The sequence below is a fragment of the Xyrauchen texanus genome, chromosome 23 (assembly GCF_025860055.1).
Source record: "Xyrauchen texanus isolate HMW12.3.18 chromosome 23, RBS_HiC_50CHRs, whole genome shotgun sequence".
NCBI classification, from domain to species: Eukaryota; Metazoa; Chordata; class Actinopteri; order Cypriniformes; family Catostomidae; genus Xyrauchen; species Xyrauchen texanus.
The window spans coordinates 13,620,397-13,639,643 of NC_068298.1; the positions used below are offsets into that span (position 1 = coordinate 13,620,397).

The 19,247-nt window shown below is 38.5% G+C and overlaps 1 protein-coding gene across 1 annotated transcript in view; it reads right to left on the reverse strand.

Annotated features, from left to right (window-relative positions):
- LOC127617337 (protocadherin-11 X-linked-like) overlaps positions 1 to 19,247 on the reverse strand; it is a 233,656-nt gene that overhangs the window by 84,454 nt on the left and 129,955 nt on the right. The window contains exons 6-7 of the mRNA XM_052089326.1: positions 8,152 to 8,162; positions 3,036 to 3,237 (exon numbers count right to left, since the gene is read on the reverse strand). Coding sequence (XP_051945286.1) covers positions 3,036 to 3,237; positions 8,152 to 8,162 — 213 coding nt within the window. The remainder of the gene's footprint in view (positions 1 to 3,035; positions 3,238 to 8,151; positions 8,163 to 19,247) is intronic.

Below are 19,247 nucleotides of genomic sequence, written 5' to 3' on the forward strand. Positions count from 1 at the left end.
GTCACGTTCCTCAAACCATTCCTGAACAATTTTTGCAGTGTGGCAGGGCACATTTTGAATTAATGAATGAACCATTTATATAGCACTTTTCTGGCACTACACTCAAAGCACTTTACACAGTGAACAGGGGACTCTCCTCGACAACCACCAGTGTGCAGCATCCACCTTGATGATGCGACGGCAGCCATAGTACGCCAGTACGCTCACCACACACCAGATATTGGTCCTGCTGAAAGAGGCCACTGTCAACAGGGAATACCATTGCCATGAAGGGATGTGTGTGGTCTACAACAATCTTTAGATAGGTAGTACATGTCAAAGTAACACCCACATGAATGCCAAGACCAAAGTTTCCCCAGCAGAACATTGCCCAGAGCATCATACTGCCTCTACTGGCCTGCCTTCTTCCCATAGTGCATCCTGCTGCTATCTCTTCCCCAGATAAATTACGCACACGCACCCAGCCATCCACATGATCTAAAAGAAAATGTGAATCATCAGACCAGATCACCTTTTTCTATTGCTCCATGGTCCAGTTCTAACACTCACGTGCCCATTGTAGGCACTTTCGGCAGTGGACAGGGGGGTCAGCATGGGCACGCTGAGCGGTCTGCGGCTACGTAGCTCCATACGCAGCAAGCTGCGATGCACTGTGTGTTATGACACCTTTCCTTCATGGCCAGCATTAAGTTTTTCAGCAATTTGTGCTACAGTAGCTCTTGTGTGGGATCGGAACAGACAGGCTAGTCTTTGCTCCCCACGCGCATCAATGAGCCTTGGGCACCCAGGACCCTGTCGCCGGTTTACCGGTTATCCTTCCTTGGACCACTTTTGGTAGGAACTAACCACTACATACCGGGATCACCCCACAAGACCTGCCGTTTTGAAAATGCTCTTACTCAGTTGTCTAGCCATCACAATTTGGCCCTTGTCAATGTTGCTAAGATACTTACGCTTGCCCGTTTTTCCTGCTTCATGTGAAATTCAAGAACTGACTGTTCACTTGCTGCCTAATATATCTTACCCCTTGACAGGCGCCATTCTAATGAGATAATAGATGTTATTCACTTCACCTGTCAGTGGTTTTAATGTTCTGGCTGATCAGTTTATGTTACATCATGCCATTCGATATGTATATTAAAACATATATATTCCACAACGTCTCTGGGTGTCAATATGTATTTATATGAAAATATGTATTTGCATGCATAGAAAGACAACCATATATACTGTACAGTTTATCAGACATATATTTATATGAAAAACAGGGATTTAAATGCATGGATACTGCATGGTTTGAGAGAACACATTGCATTACCATAGACAGCAGGCCGGTTCGACAACAGATAATCTAAGCACAAAGATTGGTAACTATGTCTATGCAAATAGCTTGGCAGGGGTAAAGCCAAAGAAACACATTCACCCTCGCTTCAACATCGTACGTGTCACAGCTCTGTTGCAGTGTAGAATGGAAAGACATTTGCGCTTCAGCATATAAGACACTATTGTCTCATTTACAGACCAGACAGAGAGGATATCTGCAGGTGAATGTAAGCCAATTTATTTCAATCCTGTACTCTTGTTTTCATTGTGCTGCCTCTGACAACATGAATAACGTTATGGTAATTCACCCGTTTTATTGACATTCAAGTCAGTGAGAGATGAAGAGATGTGTGCTGATCACAGTCACCCCCACTGTATCCTGTTGATGATGCTGAAACGAACCCTGCAATCAAAGGATCCACTGGCCAGTCCTACAATATTCAAGCCATGATACAAGGGTTTTGCATCCCAGTGTTACAAAGATAATCAAACCAAATACTGCTTTATAAAATATGCAGTTTGAAGAAGATCTACCATGCTTACAGTCAGAAATTTAAGTCGGTCATACTAATGGCCACACAATACAGTGTATCCCAGCAGTAAATATTAACCAGCTCTTTTGCACCTCATTAAACAATAACAACTTGAGCAAATAAACACCCTCCCTAAACAAGCATTATTTGCTCCGCAAAGCACTATTACAGAGCAGTAAGTAGTCTGTGTCCTAAAGCTGTAAAAATTAAGATGAAAGGCATCAAGGCACATCCCAATCAAATGTTTCTGTAAAATCCTGTCTACTAAGATGCCAATATTTGGTAGTTTTTCTTAAGGCAGTATAGATGTACTTTGCTGCCAATTATATCCCAAGATCTTTTGTATGTGGTTCAGTGGTTGGTTAAAAGTCTAAAAATGTTTGGGGTAGTTGAAAGGAGTACATTTTTGGTTTATACTGTAAATGTTTTTAAAGCAACCTTATAGTACTGATCTATGAAGGTATCAATACGGTACCAATGAAGATTCTCTGATTCATTTAGATTCCAATTCACAAGCTCTCGATTTGATTCAATTAGCTTCTGATTTCGATTATAAATAATTTGGGTATATTTGAGTTACTATACAATGTCCATTATGCTTACTTATTAAAGCAGTTGGATGATTCTTAATATCAATTTCAAAACTACAACACAATGCACACACACAGGTAATGCTATATGTCACCTAAACGGTTTGATCTGTTAACAGGGTCACCCAGTGGTTATCTTGCAATCGAATGGTCAGTAACCATCAACATAATGAGCAAACCTGGCAGAGAGTAAAAGACTGATCTTGTGATTTTAGGAATCAATATTGTTTTTTTTTAAATGAAGATCACAATGAATTGGAAAATATATTTTTTTTTAACCAGTCCTACAACTTTATATGAAAAATATGCATTGTAGTCAATAATTATGTGCTTGATTAATAGTTGCTAAATATTACATTAATTTGTTTTTTGATCATTAGACATGGCGTTACACAGTGCCTTAGAAGCTTGTACTGTACTTAGGAGGTACCTTTGTATACAAAATGCTGCCTGATTTGTCTTTAACTGACTGGGCAGTGAGGTAACTGCCCCAAGTTTCGGACATAGTAACGGTTCACTTAGCAGTAGCCTAGGTTACTTGTGTCCTCAGCAGAAAATGTGCAAGTTAAGAACAGTGGTCTGCACTCACTGGACTCTGGGTCGGAGTTGCCGTCACCTTCTGTGCGGCTGTTCGGTGAGGTCTGTTCGTAGTACTCTTCCTGAGGGAAGCCCAGGGGCAGAGGCTGGGTGGTGCTGGCACCGCTGTTCAGATCCTGCTCTCCTAGCCCGCTGTCACTGTAGCTCTCCTGAGATCCATCCGGGAGGTGAAAAGTCACACGACGTTGCGTCTGCTACAACACACACACACACAGACACACAGCACTTAAGCTGAGCAGGCAATAGCTTTAGGCTCTTAGGCAGCAACAGGATGCATCATCTGGAATATTTCTTCCTGTGCATAAGGATAACGGCTTAAGACCTGCAGCCGAATGTGTTACTAAATGAAAATCATATTTCATGAAAGATCTTATTTGAACTCTGATGTCATGTTGGGGGACTATTTAGACACAACGGCTCTTTTAATAGCTCTGAAACATACTTCAGGAAAAAGTTGCATTGAGTTCAATGCAATTTAAACTGAATTGACAGCATTTGTGGCATAATGTTGATTACCACAAAAATACATTTCAATCATTAAATCTTTTCTGTAACAAAAATGCAAAAATCTGGGTTCCAGTGAGGCATTTACAATTGAAGTGAATGATCATTTAGATAGTTTAAAGGCAGAAATGTGAAGATTATAATTTTATTAAAGTACTTACATTAATTCTCTTAAAATTAGCATCAGCATTATGTCACAAATACTGTCAGTTGAGCTTTACTTGTATTGAACCCGGAAAATTCCTTTAACATTGATTTTCTGGAAGACTTCATGACCTTTCCTAATCTTATGAGAACAGATTATAACTGATTACTTAATAAGCATCAGATTGAGAGCCATGATACATAAAACATAAAAAGAAAAAAAAAACCTTCCAATGGATTATCACATTCTATTTTAAGATTGATGTTCACACTGTAAAAGCACACTTTGCATTTCTTTTAAGCGTTTCATTTGTCTTCAATGTGTTTTTGCCAGTGTCAAATTGACCCCAAACAGAAACCACATAACTTTATCGGATAACAGTCACAATTCTGGAAAATGTGTGCTAAAACAAACAGTTCAATCTTCAATAATTTCTGTCTACTGAGTTTTGATTAGGTCATGGGAAAATGTTATAAGAATTTGAGGGTAAAAGTGGCTAATTTCAAAATTACGACTACTATTTTTATACACACAGTACATCATTGGGGTCTCTGTGACCACAACCATAAGAACAGTAAAGTCAATCTCAGCTGAAAATTAGGATTAAGCACTCATGTACACTCACTTTTTGTCAGTGTAGATGTTAGAATTGTATTACCAAGTTACAAGCAAAAGTAGGAACAACAATATCACAAGCTTCAGTTATGAGATGACAGTCAGCAAGAATGTCAATCTATTATTTATCAGTTTTATGAAATAATTCCCATTGCTGTTTGAGACACTTGCTATACTCTATGCTGCACTGTATGGACAGTGTGACTGAATATTCTAGTCTCCGTTTGTCCCTTTAAGCATTGTGTTTCTGATTGATAGAGGCTGCCTACAGTCATGCAAACTGGTGATTCTTTTTCACAAGGCTCCACTGCTTTCGACCCACTGGCCCAATTTAGATAGCGGAGGAAGATGTGGATCAAGTAGCTTTAACCAAGCAGATCTTGGAACTCAGATCTTGTTCAAAGGAGGAGAAACTCTCTCTCTTAGGGGCCCGGGATTGGCATGTAAGGTGACATTTTAGCAGTCTCTTAATGTGCTGGCAGTAAGAAGATGGCCACAGGCAAGCACATCCTTTACACAAGTCCTTATAAAACAGGGCACATTTATCTTTCATTTCATCTAATGTCATATTGGGCTGTAATAAGAAAACATTAATTAATTTACTTTTTCATATTTTTCCCATGGATAGCCAATCTCTTTCAGTGACATTATAATGGCTAGAATGCAAAGCAGAATATAAAATATGCTAAATGGAAAAAAGGACATTTTATTGAGATATGGGGTTGCGCTTATTTTTATGCACGTTATGATTATTTCACAAAAGATCTGTTGAATGCACTTACATATAAGGATTTCATAGTGCATTTTCACTGGAAAAAAAATAAAGATAAATATCTATGCTATGAACTTGTATTCATTTGCTTTCCGTTGAAACCTTAGATCTAGATTAGAGAGTCAGTGGCTCAAAAAATGTATGATATTTAAAACAAAAAGAACAAAACGTCTCAGGTTACATGTGTAAACCTTGTTCCCTGAAAAAGGCGGAACGAGATGTTGCGCTGCTAAGCGCTACGGGGAACAGCTTTCGCTGTGAGCCGAGCTGAATTATGTGTGGAACACGTCAATGAACATTGACCGGAATTTATAGCCTCGGTTGATGTAATCATTAGATGCACCTGAGGCCAGGCTATAAATGGATACATCACCAGGTGTCGTCAGATACTTCTTTTTGAAGAGCAGTCCTGGGACGTCCCAGTGCGGCAAAGCAGCGCAACATCTCGTTCCGCCTTTTTCAGGGAACAAGTGTTACACATGTAACCCGAGACATTCCCTTTACAAAAGGCTTCACTTTGATGTTGCGCTGCTAAGCGCTACGGGGAACGCAATACCCACGCCGCCGCACTTGGGGCTGTCCGGACCCCTACGGTTGTGCAGTGTACTCACAAAAACGCGAGAGGTCTCAGACATGAGCTTGAGATGTCGACTCAAGGGCATACGAGCCCGGAGTAGCAAATCATCTAACCCATAAAGTTCGATGAATGTGTGCGAAGAGGACCCTATCGCACCACAAACTTGTCATAAAAACTGATGAATGTGAGCGGAGAGGACCAGCCTGCCGCATCACAAACTTGTTCAGGTATGAGCTGAGATGTCGACTCAAGGGCATGAGAGCCCGGAGTGCAGAACATCCAAACTAAAAAAGTCCAACGAATGTGTGCAGAGGGGACAACCTGCCGCATCACAAACTTGTTTAGGCATGGGCTGAGATGTCGACTCAAGGGCATAAGAGCCCGGAGTAGCAAAGCATCTAGCCCACAAAGTTCGATGAATGTGTGTGAAGAGAACCCTATCGCAACACAAACTTGTCATAAAGACTGATGAATGTGAGCGGAGAGGACCAGCCTGCCGCATCACAAACTTGTCCAGACATGAGCTTGAGATGTCGACTCAAGGGCATAAGAGCCTGGAGTGGCAAAACATCCAAACTATAAAAATCTAATGAATGTGTGCGGAGAGGACAACCTGCCGCATCACAAACTTGCTGCAGAGGGAGACCTCTAGCCAAGGTTTTAGAGGAGGAGAGCCCTCTGGTAGAGGACAGTGTTCTGAGTGGGAGAGAGGACGCTTTTCTTGGCGTTGAGCCTCAACCCCAGAGAAACAGATGAGCTAAGACGATGTCCCTGTGCTGAACTGCCAGTTCCTGGAACTGCGCTAGGATCAGCCAGTCGTCTACGTAATTCAGAATGCAGATGCCCCGGAGTCACAAGGAGCCAGCGCTACATCATGCATTGTGAATGTGCGGGTAAAAAGGGCTAGGCTGAGTGAAAGAACCTGACCCTGGAAGACTTCGCCCCCGGAAGTGAACCTCAGGAACTTTCCATGTTGTGGCAGAACTTCTAAAAGATGTATAGAAGTGTGTCATAAGATCGATGGTGACCAGCCAAATGAGTTGTAGGGCTTGAGACACAACCGTCTTGACAGGCATCATCTTGGACTTGAACACCCACGGGTAGTTCAAGCTTTAAGATCTAAGCCAGACGCCACCCCTCACCCTCCATGGGAAACGGGAAGTATTTAGTGTAATAACCTAACTCTCTCTCTGGAAGGGGAACACATACAATGGCCCCTTTAACCAGGAGATTGAGTTTTTATCCCCTAATTTGGAGCGTTTGGGGGTCTCTTTTTCGCGTGTCCAGTCCAATCTGGCAACCGCACGAGTAACAACATCGAGCAATTCCTCCGTAGATTTTTCATCGCGGACGGAAAGCTCGGAGGCGGGAAGAGAATTGCGATCCACCTCATGATCCGAAGAAGCGTCGGAACGCGCTTCGAGATCATGTGAAGGACCAGCTGGGTTTGGGGAGAGAGTGAGAGAAATCCGGTTTACGGTAGTGAGAACACGCCATTGAAACACGGAAAAGCGGCGAGAGAATTAAATCCTGACGCCCTTATAAGACCCACAGAAAAGAATATATCCGGCAGAAGTTTCCACGCTGCCAGGATCTCTGAGATGGGTATTATATTTTAACACTTCCTGTTGAGCGGTTGTCGGGTGTTTCGCGTCCTGAATAAAATGCAGGAACAGCGAAAACACCCAATTTTGACGGAAGCCTCTGCAACCCGAAACACCAAGAGGTGGCGGGAATGGAGGGGCTTCGAGGGGGTACCGGAGGGGTGAAGTGAAGCACGCGCCCGTCCCGAGGGAGCTACCCCTAATCTATGCGCAAGACTGTCAGGGTTTTCTCTTACTAGAATTTATAGTCCTGAGGTCTTGCTTCGGGGGCTGGCGAGGGCGGCGAGACTGTCCCCAATCCCTGGGAGGAGGAGCACGACTCGCCACGCTTTGCTTTTGAGCCTCCCTTCAGTCGGGACCGAGGTGGGTCTGAGGCTTGCTCGTCAAGCGCAGAACCCACACTCAGGTCGTCCAGGAGGTCAGCCTGGTACGCCTGAAAAACAGCATAGTGTGCAGAGCAGCACCATTTTTTTTATTTTTTTATTTATTTATTTATTTATTTTTTAGGGGTTCTCCATGAGCGAAAAAGCTCTTCATGGAGGTTATCAAAGAAAGGGAAGGGACCCATGAGGCGTTCCCTTTCTTAGACTGGAAGATAAAATCTATCCCCTAATTTGGAGCGTTTGGGGGTCTCTTTTTCGCGTGGCCAGTCCAATCTGGCAACCGCACGAGTAACAACATCGAGCAATTCCTCCGTAGATTTTTCATCGCGGACGGAAAGCTCGGAGGCGGAAGAGAATTGCGATCCACCTCATGATCCAAAGAAGCGTCGGAGCAGCCGAGATCATGTGAAGGACCAGCTGGGTTTGGGGAGAGAGTGAGAGAAAGGGATCAACCCGTCTCTTGCTCCTCAGCCAAATCCATGCACGAGCCCCACGAACGATCTTTTACGTGAGTGCTGACTCCGGAAGCAAGCGAGGCGAGCACGACGCACTCTGCCTGTTAAAGCAAATCGCAGTGCTCGCACCCGCCCTGCTGCAACGCGAGAGCAGCGTGCTCTTACCCCCAAACAAACAGCAAAAACTGATGTGTGCCGTCTTCAGCTATAGAGCGAGAAGAGGGGAACACGCACCGTTTGCGGATTTCATTCATTCTCTCTCTTTTTTTTTTTTTTTTTTTAGAAATATATATATATAATATTTTCCAAACAGAAGAGAAAAAGAACAACGTTCACTGCACACTGTCTGATTCTATCTCCTAACAGAGGAAAGAAAGTTTTGACAGGGTGTGTGAAACACACAGAAACAGAATCGCTCTGAAAAAAGAGTTTCTGACGACACCTGGTGACGTATCCATTTATAGCCTGGCCTCAGATGCATCTAATGATTACATCAACCGAGGCTATAAATTCCGGTCAATGTTCATTGACGTGTTCCACACATAATTCAGCTCGGCTCACAGCGAAAGCTGTTCCCCGTAGCGCTTAGCAGCGCAACATCAAAGTGAAGCCTTTTGTAAAGGGAACAACATCAGTCCAAGTGGCATGTGCAAACAAGCAATACTAGATATTGTCTCAGAACTTTACTTTTCTTTGAAAATTTTGTAATTACATTTTACCAACTGGTACAAAGGTCGTCTTTAGCGGATGTACAGTGTGAAATCAACATGATGTTTCAGTAGCAATTGACAACCAGTCAGTGTCCAAATACTTTTGTCTTCATTTTGAACAATGTTTTTTTTGTTTTATCATTTAAAATCTAACACACACACACACACACACACACACATTACTATATTTTATTTTATGCTTGAAACATTGTAAAAGCAAATAAAGAATCAAAAGTTAATCATTAACACATTCTCAAAAGCTCAGGGGAATTAAAACCAGGCTTTTTCAAATATTATGCTTCTGTCACTGTGGTACACAAATAAAAGCCTTATTGTCATTTGAAAAGGGAAGAAAAGAATGGCTGAAAAAAATAAAAATCTTGGCGCAGATCAACAGCATGTGCTGCCAAAAACACACATCTCAAAATTGTTTACCACTTTATTTAGGAAATATTGGTGGATTGGCAAAACTAAAACTTTACAAGTTTGCATTGTGACGGCAGAGCTGTGAAGGTTCAGTCTGTGTTACTGCCACCTCAGAGACTAATCCAGAACCGAGAAATCAAGACAAAGAAATCACTTTAATTATAGACTAATGCCTACTTTAACCCTCTGATGCATGGTGCCCACTAGTCTAAGAGGAAACAGATATTTTTTTCAGCAATTTTAATAATTCAGGATGTCTCATTTAAACCAGCGCTTTAATTGTAGTGTCAGAAAAGCACTATAAAATGTAAAGTTCATTCATTCATTCATTCCAACCACCTTTACCTATAATTCTGTGACTGTTCTCTTGATATGTCATTATTTCAATTTAATTTTTTTATTTTTGTTTGACAATATTATAAATGTGTCAGAGAGTTACATTACAGAGTAAAATAAATAAATAAATACAATAAATCTTTCTCAGAACAAATGTATAGGCTAAGGCAAACTGACCCAGTTTAGTTTGATAAAGTTATTTGCTTCGGCATCCAAAAGTTAGAAAATGTTTAAAACTAAATTTAATTAACCATTTAGAAATGACAAAGCAACCAAGGGAGTCAAATGTTACAGCTATATTGTCAATAGCTACCGTTTAATTATCTGAGGTTCTATGAGGTTAGTTTCTCTGTTTAATTATCAGGTTAGTTCGTTCATCTGCTGCCACAGAAAGCAGCCTCATGACCTAAGAGTGTTATGTTAGGTGGTTAATTTCTGAGCTGAGATGACAGAACAACAGATTGTCGCTAGAGAAATATGCCATCTATAATTCAGAGGTCATGCAATTACAGTAAGGAAAAAAACTGAACTTTTCATGATCCTATTTGAAGTAAAGTACTAAATCAGTTAGTTTGATTTCCCTCTGTAAACATTTTATTTGCAATTTTTGGAATGTTAGGAATAGCATGCAAATGATCACCAAATACTACAGGCTAATCAAGGCATGTCTTGCATTTTGGAAAAGAGGCCAGAAAGACTCATTACATACCTTACAAATAAAAATATAAAAATCTAAACAAAACTTGACTGAATCTTGAATGTGTTGGAATCACCTGCCTATGAGACATCATAATAATTTTTATCTGATCTCTCCTTTTACTGAATACTTAAAGGGATAGTTCACACAAAAATGTAAATTCTCTCATCTTTTACTCACCCTCATGCCATCCCAGATGTGTATGACTTTCATTCTTCTGCAGAATACGAATTAAGATTTTTCTCGGCTTTGCTGGTCCTCAACAATGCAAGTGAATGCTGACTAGAACTCCAAAGGTCCAAATATCACATAAAAGCAGCATAAAAGTAGTCCATACGGCTACAGTGGTTTAAACAATGTCTTCTGAATCGACCCAATAGGTTTTGGGTGAGCGTAGTGGGCTAAAGCACATAACTGTAATCAGAAGGTTGCTGGTTCGATCCCCACACTCACCACCATTGTGTCTTTGAGCAAGGCACTCACCCTCTGGGGTCTGAGGGTGTTTTGGGCCCTGGAGAAGTTTTGACCACCTTGACATTTGTGCTTTTTTCAGTTGCTTAAAAACACGTTAATGGCTAAAGTCTGATAACACTGTATTCAGCACAAACTGGGCTACAATAATATGTGAGCAACATGTGTTTACGTGTTTGTATTTTTGAGAAAATAATGTTTATGCATGGTTTTGAAAAAAATAATTTTTAAATAAGGCCATATAACACAGACTAAACATTTGTCCACAAGCCTTTTGAGAACTGGATCTTGTAGCCTAGCATTTTTGCTACAAAATGATGTGAAAACCATCCTGATCACTCATTCATACAAAACAATATAGTAATTGAACTTTTGTAAGACACTTTTAGTGTTAGAAAGGTCATATGCGAGGAGGTGTGAACTATAATGAATATTGATTGTAATTCACACCTGAGGAGACAAAAGACCCCTCCCCTGGGCCTATCAATGAGGAATGTGACAGAAAGAGAATGAATGTGAGGAGACTTAATGATCAAAATCAAGTTTTAAGTTAAAAGAAGTAATCTGACTATACATTTTCTTTACATAAAGACTTTACTTAATTTTAGACCTACACTACCATTTAAAAGAAGTCTCATCTGCTCACCAAGACGGCATTTATTTGATCCAAAATATAGTAAAATCAGTGATATTTTGAACTATTTTTACAATTTAAAAGAACAGTTTTCTATTTGAATATATTGTAAAATGCAATTTGTGATCAAAGATGAATTTTCAGCATCATTACTGCATTGTCACATGATCCTTCAGAAATCATAATAATATTTGCAAGCACAAGCTTTGTTGATGATAATGAGGCAGCATAAACACTAGTTAAAATATAATCTAAAAATTCATTTTATTTTTATATCATATTACATATCATTTTTATATCATACAGCATACAATTTAAATACCTGCTTTAGCCAAAACAGAATTTAAATGTAATTAAAACTAGCTTATTAGGACATATTTCAAATTTCAAAACTCTGAATCCTGGCTGGCAAGTCTGGAAACTGAATTTAATTGTTTTATTTAAAAGTAGATATTTTAAGACTTTCTTTAGACATATGTTTCATGTTTGTGTGATAAGTATTCACTGAGTTTCATTAAATTTTTGTGACGTGTTTCAGAAATATGCTTGTGAACCCAGAGACTGCTTACAGCTCAACCTTTTTATTTTCTTTATTTTACAAAAGCACAAGGATTTGTTGTTATTGTGAGTGTACACAAATAAAAGTAGACCCGGGGGGATTGTCCCTGTAATAAGTGCACTGTAAGTCACTTTGGATAAAAGCATCTGCCAAATGCGTAAATGTAAATGTAAATGAATTTATAACTTCTTTTTCACTGCACATCTTGCCATTGAAGTCTCTGAGCACAATCTTGATTTTAAGCTCGATTACACTTCCTAGTTGTGGTGGCGTAGTGGCTAAAGCACAGGGCTGGTAATCAGAAGGTCACAGGTTCTAACCCCATGACCACCACCATTGTGTCCTTGAGCAAGGCACTTAACTCCAGGTTGCTCCGGGGGGATTGTCCCTGTAATAATTGCACTGTAAGTCACTTTGGATAAAAGCGTCTGCCAAATGCATAAATGTAAATGTAAATGTAAATGTAGTTGCTTGACGCATGCGCAGAAATCTAGATGGCACTATAGGAAGTGTAATTGAGCTTGAAATTACGATCACCAAGGAGACTGCTGTCAAGATTTATTGTGAAAAATTAATTACATTTTGATCTGTTCTAACCCAAAAACGATTAGTTTGCTTCAGAAGACATTGATTAAACCACTGGAGTCGTGTGAATTACATTTATGTTGCCTTTATGTGATATTTAGACCTTCAGCGTTTTGGTTACCATTCACCACTGCAGAAGAAAGAAAGTCACACATCTGGGATGACATGAGGATGAGTAAATTATAAGAGAATTAACATTTTTGGGTCAACTATCCCTTTAAAAATCTGGATTTGATTTAAATTACCATTATGACCCTTAAGGGAAATTTATTGCAATTTAGTGTTGTAAAGATGACAACATTTTGTTATCCACACAAGCCACAAATATTACTTTAATGTTTCTAATTGCCCAGCACATTCCAAATCTATTGCCATAATTGATTAAATCCAGCTGTCAAGGACAATTTGAGAATGATCATAGCCACAACTCTCCACTATCTGTTACACATCCAATTGGATTGCAAGAGGCACATGAATAAGAAAGCAGGGGGGCAGGCAAGGACAGGCCATTTCAATGCAAACTTTTTTTCAGACATTATATCCCTAAATACCATCTATAGACCATTTAAAGGACTGGTAGTTGGTAACATCACTGTTCCATGAACATTTCCTGTTTGTAAAAACAGAGACCATTTAGCAAAGGTGCGCCACTTCTATTAAATGAATGGACAAAATTGGAATGCCCAATGGCAGCCAACGATCAATGAAAAAAATACAGCCTAATCACCACTGCCTTTAAACACAGAGTGTTCCTCAGGGGACCAGTCTCTACCTGCTGGCGTCTTCACAGGTCCAGGAACGGAGCTAGTGTCTAGCATTAGTTAGATGCATTGCCGGACACACACCCCAGAGGGAGATAGATGTGAATCTTGCGCCACATGCACCTTGGACCAATAAAATCTTTACTGCTTATTTGAAATATGTTCTTTTATTGTAATGTTGATCAACTGTTTTGGAGATTTCGGTCTTTCTCCATTCAAGTAGATATGAGCTGCACTGTTATGATGCTTGTGTACATAGAAAAATAGCTGCCCAAAATGTCCAAGAGCATTCCAAAAATGGCCACCGTGTGGACTTACCTTGAAAAAGTAACTTTGTTGAAAGGATTCCGAAATACGTTTGGACCATTCTAATTCATTTGTTTTGTTAAAATTTTTGAAATGGTCTATACAGACCAAGCCAAGAGTACAAACAATCCATATCTTGTTTTTTCAACTAGGTATCTGTGGACCATCAACACCATTTTGAGTGACAAATAGCCTAAGCCTAAGATGCACATCTATACACAGGGTTCATTTGAACTGTAAAAATATATATATTAAAAAAATAATAATAATAATAATAATAATAAAAAAATAAAAAAATAAATAAATAATAATAAAAAAAAAAAAAATAAATAAAAATATATATATATATATATATATATATGTGTGTGTGTGTGTGTGTGTATGTGTTTGTGTATTTCTGTAAAAAAACAAATTTCCTGTTAAATTTTAAAGGCTCACAGGCGCTGTGATTTATTAGGGGAATATAGGCATGTTGTATGGTTATCAGAGTGCAGAGACCGGGCTAGTTGTCACATGGGGAAGTTGTTAAAAGGGCAATATTTCTGTAATGATAAGTCAAAAGTCCAATTGAATAAATGTTTTCTTTTCCTTTTTAATTTTTTTTTTTATTTGCTATTTTAATTGCGATATTACAAATATTTTCCTTACATTTAAAAATAAATTTCAGTGTTCAAAAACACATTTCAAGAGGGGGGAAAAAAGTCTGTTAGTCTGAATCTTACTGGTACGTTAAAAGAGGAATTATGTTTGTAGATTAAATTGAACAAAGGTAAATTATTGTTTTAGTCAAACTGATATCAAACTTTTAAAATGTATGTAAACATGCCACTTGTCTGTATCATTCCAGTTGACTTAGTTTACAGCATTCCAAACAGGCTGTCTGTCTGTGCATATTTGTGACCCTCAAAATATGTACACATTCAAGGAAGTTCTATTTCTTTAAAGCTTTTTATTTTAAATATTTTTTCCCAAGCTTAATTCTCAGTGTTTGCATATAAACTGCAAATGCAGCCCAAACAATGCACCGTGCACCTAATTAAGCAACATCCAGCATTTCTTTCCAATTTATTTGAGCCTCTTAATGTTTTATATTTATTATGATTATTATTAATAATAATACTAATTATTATTATTATTATTTGTATTATTTTTATATATTATATTGATATAAAATACTTGACTTTACTCTAATATAATGTAGTCTGAACAAGTCTAATATCTAATATAGTCCATTAGGGTTATAACTTGTTTCCATGAATAGGAAATAACAAATATGTTAGCACTCATGCAGAGTCACCCTAAAAACTGCTGCAGCCTCTTCCCATCATATTAGCAGTGCAGATGCAGGCAGGGGTGATCTCCAACAGTGGAGTAGTGTGAAATAGCATTATGGTTAATTTTCTCATTTGCTGCTGCTCATGAACCAGTAAGGCACCAACAGGAATCTCTCCAGATCTGTGCACAAAGCCGCTCAGCTGAAAAACATATGAGCTGCCACTTCTCATTTTCACATGCACCCTGCTAACAAACTGAACATCCAATACATAAATGGCCACACTGACATTCTGTACTTTCTTTTGAATCTCATATGTTGTATTGACCAGTGTTGGGTAAATTACTCTAAAAAAAAGTAATTAATTACTAAGTAATAATTACATTTGCTACAATGTAATAATATGACTGTACTAATTACTCTGTCTAAAAAGTAATTTCATTACTTATTACTAATTACTTTCTAAAAAACTTATCAAGCTCTACCAGATGAAAATTACAAGAATAGACATGAAACTGGTCTTTTAATTATTTCAAATAAATCATATAAAATCAAATATTATTCATAAACTAACCTAAGAATTTAAGGGGGCAGCATTAAATTAGAATTTTCTTTTTTAACAATGGATGTTACATTTCGATTTTAAATACGCAATTTTATTATATAGAATTTTTCTATAGTATATACAGTATTTAACGAAATTACATCAGAAGAAACTGTAACGAAATTACTGAAAAATAAGAGTAATCCCTTACTTTAATTTAATTACAGAAATTAATTACTTAGTAATGCATTACACCCAACACTGGTTTTAATTATCCACTTTGACCCAAGTATTCAAAAACCATAAATTCAACCAAACTAATCATTAGTTGGGTAATAAATAAAACCACATGCTTCTTTCACCTAAATAAATGGAGTACATTCTACAAAAAAATAAAGATATCTGCTACAGAGACAAATGACCAGCAAGAGAAAAGGGCAGTGACAGACTTGTATGTTCTCATCAGTGAAGGTGAAAACATCTTTTTTTTTCTCATTTAGTTTCCAAAGGGCTCAGAAGAGTATGTGAGAAATGACATTGCATTTAGAAAAACAGAGATTAGTTGAAAGCATATTGCTTTCCTGGTTCTGCAGCTCACAAGTTTTTATGCACCTAAAATGATAAAAAAAAAAATTTTTGCAACAACGTTCAAGGGATTTGAAGTTTAAATGGATGGCAGCCTCCAGAGCAACATAATTAACTAAATGCTAAAAATTAGAAATTGCTCTAATCATAACTTTGTGCTCACTGACCCCGGGTTAGCACTTCATGATAATGAAAAGATCATGCATGCTGGGGCAGGCACTTCAGAAACAAAAACGATGATCTCAAACGCTGCCAAAAGCCCCTTCAGTGCATAAAGAACACTGAATCACAAAGCATTCACGAGTGACATTTTCTCAAAATAAATTACTTTTGATTAAATAGAAATCAGAAAACTGCTTGTAAAATCTGTCTTCATCCTGACACAAGGCGATAGAAAATTTGGATGACAAGCAACAGTCAATTAAGTAAGCATGTGATGCTAAGGCAATAAAATCATTACATTTAAATATCCTCAAATTTTAAGCAAAGTGGCGTGAGAAATTTGTACTGCATGAGATATTTATAAGAGCAGGTTTCTTAGAAGCACTGAAACATAAGGACCTTTCCAAGAACCTAAACTTGTATATATGATACACAGAGCTACATTACCAAAGGCCCCCGGGGCTTTATCTCTTGCGAGGGCCCTGTACACCACAAAAATTCCAAACAAAGGTACTAGTAAAATATTAACTAACACACACACACACACACACACACACATACACATATATATATATATATATATATATATATATATATATATATATATATATATATATATATATATATATATTTATAATTGCATAAGTCACACACACACACACATATATATATATATATATATATATATATATATAATCATACACATTTACATCTATTCTACTCTCTCCACGACCCCACACCGAGAGCCCTCCAAATAGTTGCCCCATTTTTCAACAAACAAATCCAAGTTACCCCATCTTCCAAATGACACCTCCTCAAAAGCTGCCACCCTCCCCATCTCTGTGCACCACTCCCGAAATGAGGGAGCCTCCAAATGACTTCCAGCTGACCTCCAACCCCTCAAAATAATCTGCCTGGCGATCATCACACTGAAACTGAGTATATACTGTTAAGATGCATACATGTTTTAACTTCAGGCAAAATATCCAAATAAATTTACACTAAGCCCTTAATAAGTATAACTTCTATGAGACTTCAGTAGCTCATCTTAAGAGAGTAGGTCAAGGTCATTGCCCTAAGCTTCAATATAAAGTAAATAAATAAAATGCAGATTATATGGCACAGAGTTTATGCCAGTGAAACTCTCTATGTGTCTTTTCCCCACATCGATGAACGGGGCGTTCATCACCCAAAACATAGAATCTGGGGCAAAATGAAACCCGAGTGCCCAACACGTCACACAAAACTCTGAACCTTCAACCAGAATTCCTGGATCTCAACACACCAATAAAAAACATGGGGCGTGTCTCCATACTATGATTGGCATCGCCAGCAGGTGGGTGTGTCTTTAAGGCCAAGGCTATACAATCTAGAGGGGGTCCAATAAAATCTATGTAAAATCTTGAATTGCATAAGGCACACCCTTGCATCTATATATGCAGACTTTACATTTTTTAGAATCCTAGCTCACACTCCCTCCTCTTGTACCAAGTTGAAATCTTTCTCCCATAATCTCTTGATAGAAGTTAAAGATCTGTCCCCCAGACTCCGAATTAGCAGGGAGTAATACACTGATGCCTCGTGACCTTTTCCAAAAGCAGTAATCACCGTTCCCAGAGCACCTGCCGCTTTGGGGAGTGTGTGCTACTCCCAAAAATAGTACAGAGCAGGTGGCACAGCTGTAAATACCTATAAAACTGAGATCTGTGAATCCCAAAATGTTGTACCAAACACTCCTCTCTCATATATTTACCTCCCTCAAAATCCACTCTGACCAGAAGAAAGGGGACTTCTTAATACATAAGTTTGTGTTCTGCCATATACTCAAGGCAACATTTAAATAAATGTCTGAATTTAACACTGGACACTTTTGTCCATACCGAATGCAAATGCGAGATAACAGGGTGTAACTTAACTTTTCCGATTAGTTTGATAGAAAGGCTTTGCAATGGCGAAATAGGGGCAAGAACTTCCTTTTCAATAGAAAACCAGGGAGGGGCTCTCTCAGTTGGAAGCTGCCAATGAGCCAAATGTCTGTGACCGAATGCAAAATAATAAAACAAAATCTTGGGTAAGCCTAGCCCATCTTTGTCAATCGGCCTATGTAACTTATAGAAATGTAATCTGGGACGCTTACTCTTCCAAATTAAGGACTTCGCTATGCTATCAAATTACTTGAAATAAGAGAGTTGGACATCTACAGGGACAGATTGTAGCAGGTAGATACATTTTGGAATACAATTCATTTTAATAACATTTACTTTCCCAATCAAATATAAATTTAATGAAGCTCACCTGCCCACATTAATGATTCTGTATAAATTTTGAGCAAAAGTGGATCCAATTCTGTGGCATAATATCTAAAAACTCAACGGCAAAGCCATCTGGCCCCGGTGCCTTGCCTGTAGGCAAAGCCTTAATTACCTCGCCGCAATCCTCCAAGGTTATCTCAGAATCAAGATACTTTTTTTGCTCAGTCAATAAAATCCCTTTATTGTCACTCAACCATATACACAAGTGCAACAGTGGGTGAAAGTCTTGGGTGCGGTTCCAAGCAACATAGCAGTATGACAATTACTATAAACATCTGATTTACACATAAAAAAGTTTACACATCTTTTTACACAAAACAATATAAAATATACACCTAATTATATACAATATACAATATATAGTTTTCACAAAATAAGAAGACTATACACAATAAAAATATACTGTAACCCCTCCCCCATGCAATCAGTGGAAATAAATATGAAATATTGTGTTGACATTCAGCTGTCGGTTGAATGTCAGTTGCCAGTGTGTTATTAAGAGAAGTAGAAAATGTGGGTCCAGTCTGAGGCTAATAATGTATGGTGCTGTTATATGCATCGTGAGCGATCAAGAGTTCAAAAGTCTGATTTCTTGGTGGAAGAAGCTGTCATGAAGTTGGCTGGTGCGGGTCCTGATGCTGATGATGCTTGTAGGGGACAAGTAAATACTTTGCAGCCATCCTTAACATCTATTCTCAATTTGGCCGAGAACATCAGTGCAAAAGTGACCTTCCGTTGATGCAAGAAAATGTTGTGGTTCTTCTAGGATAGCCATTCTTTACACCTCA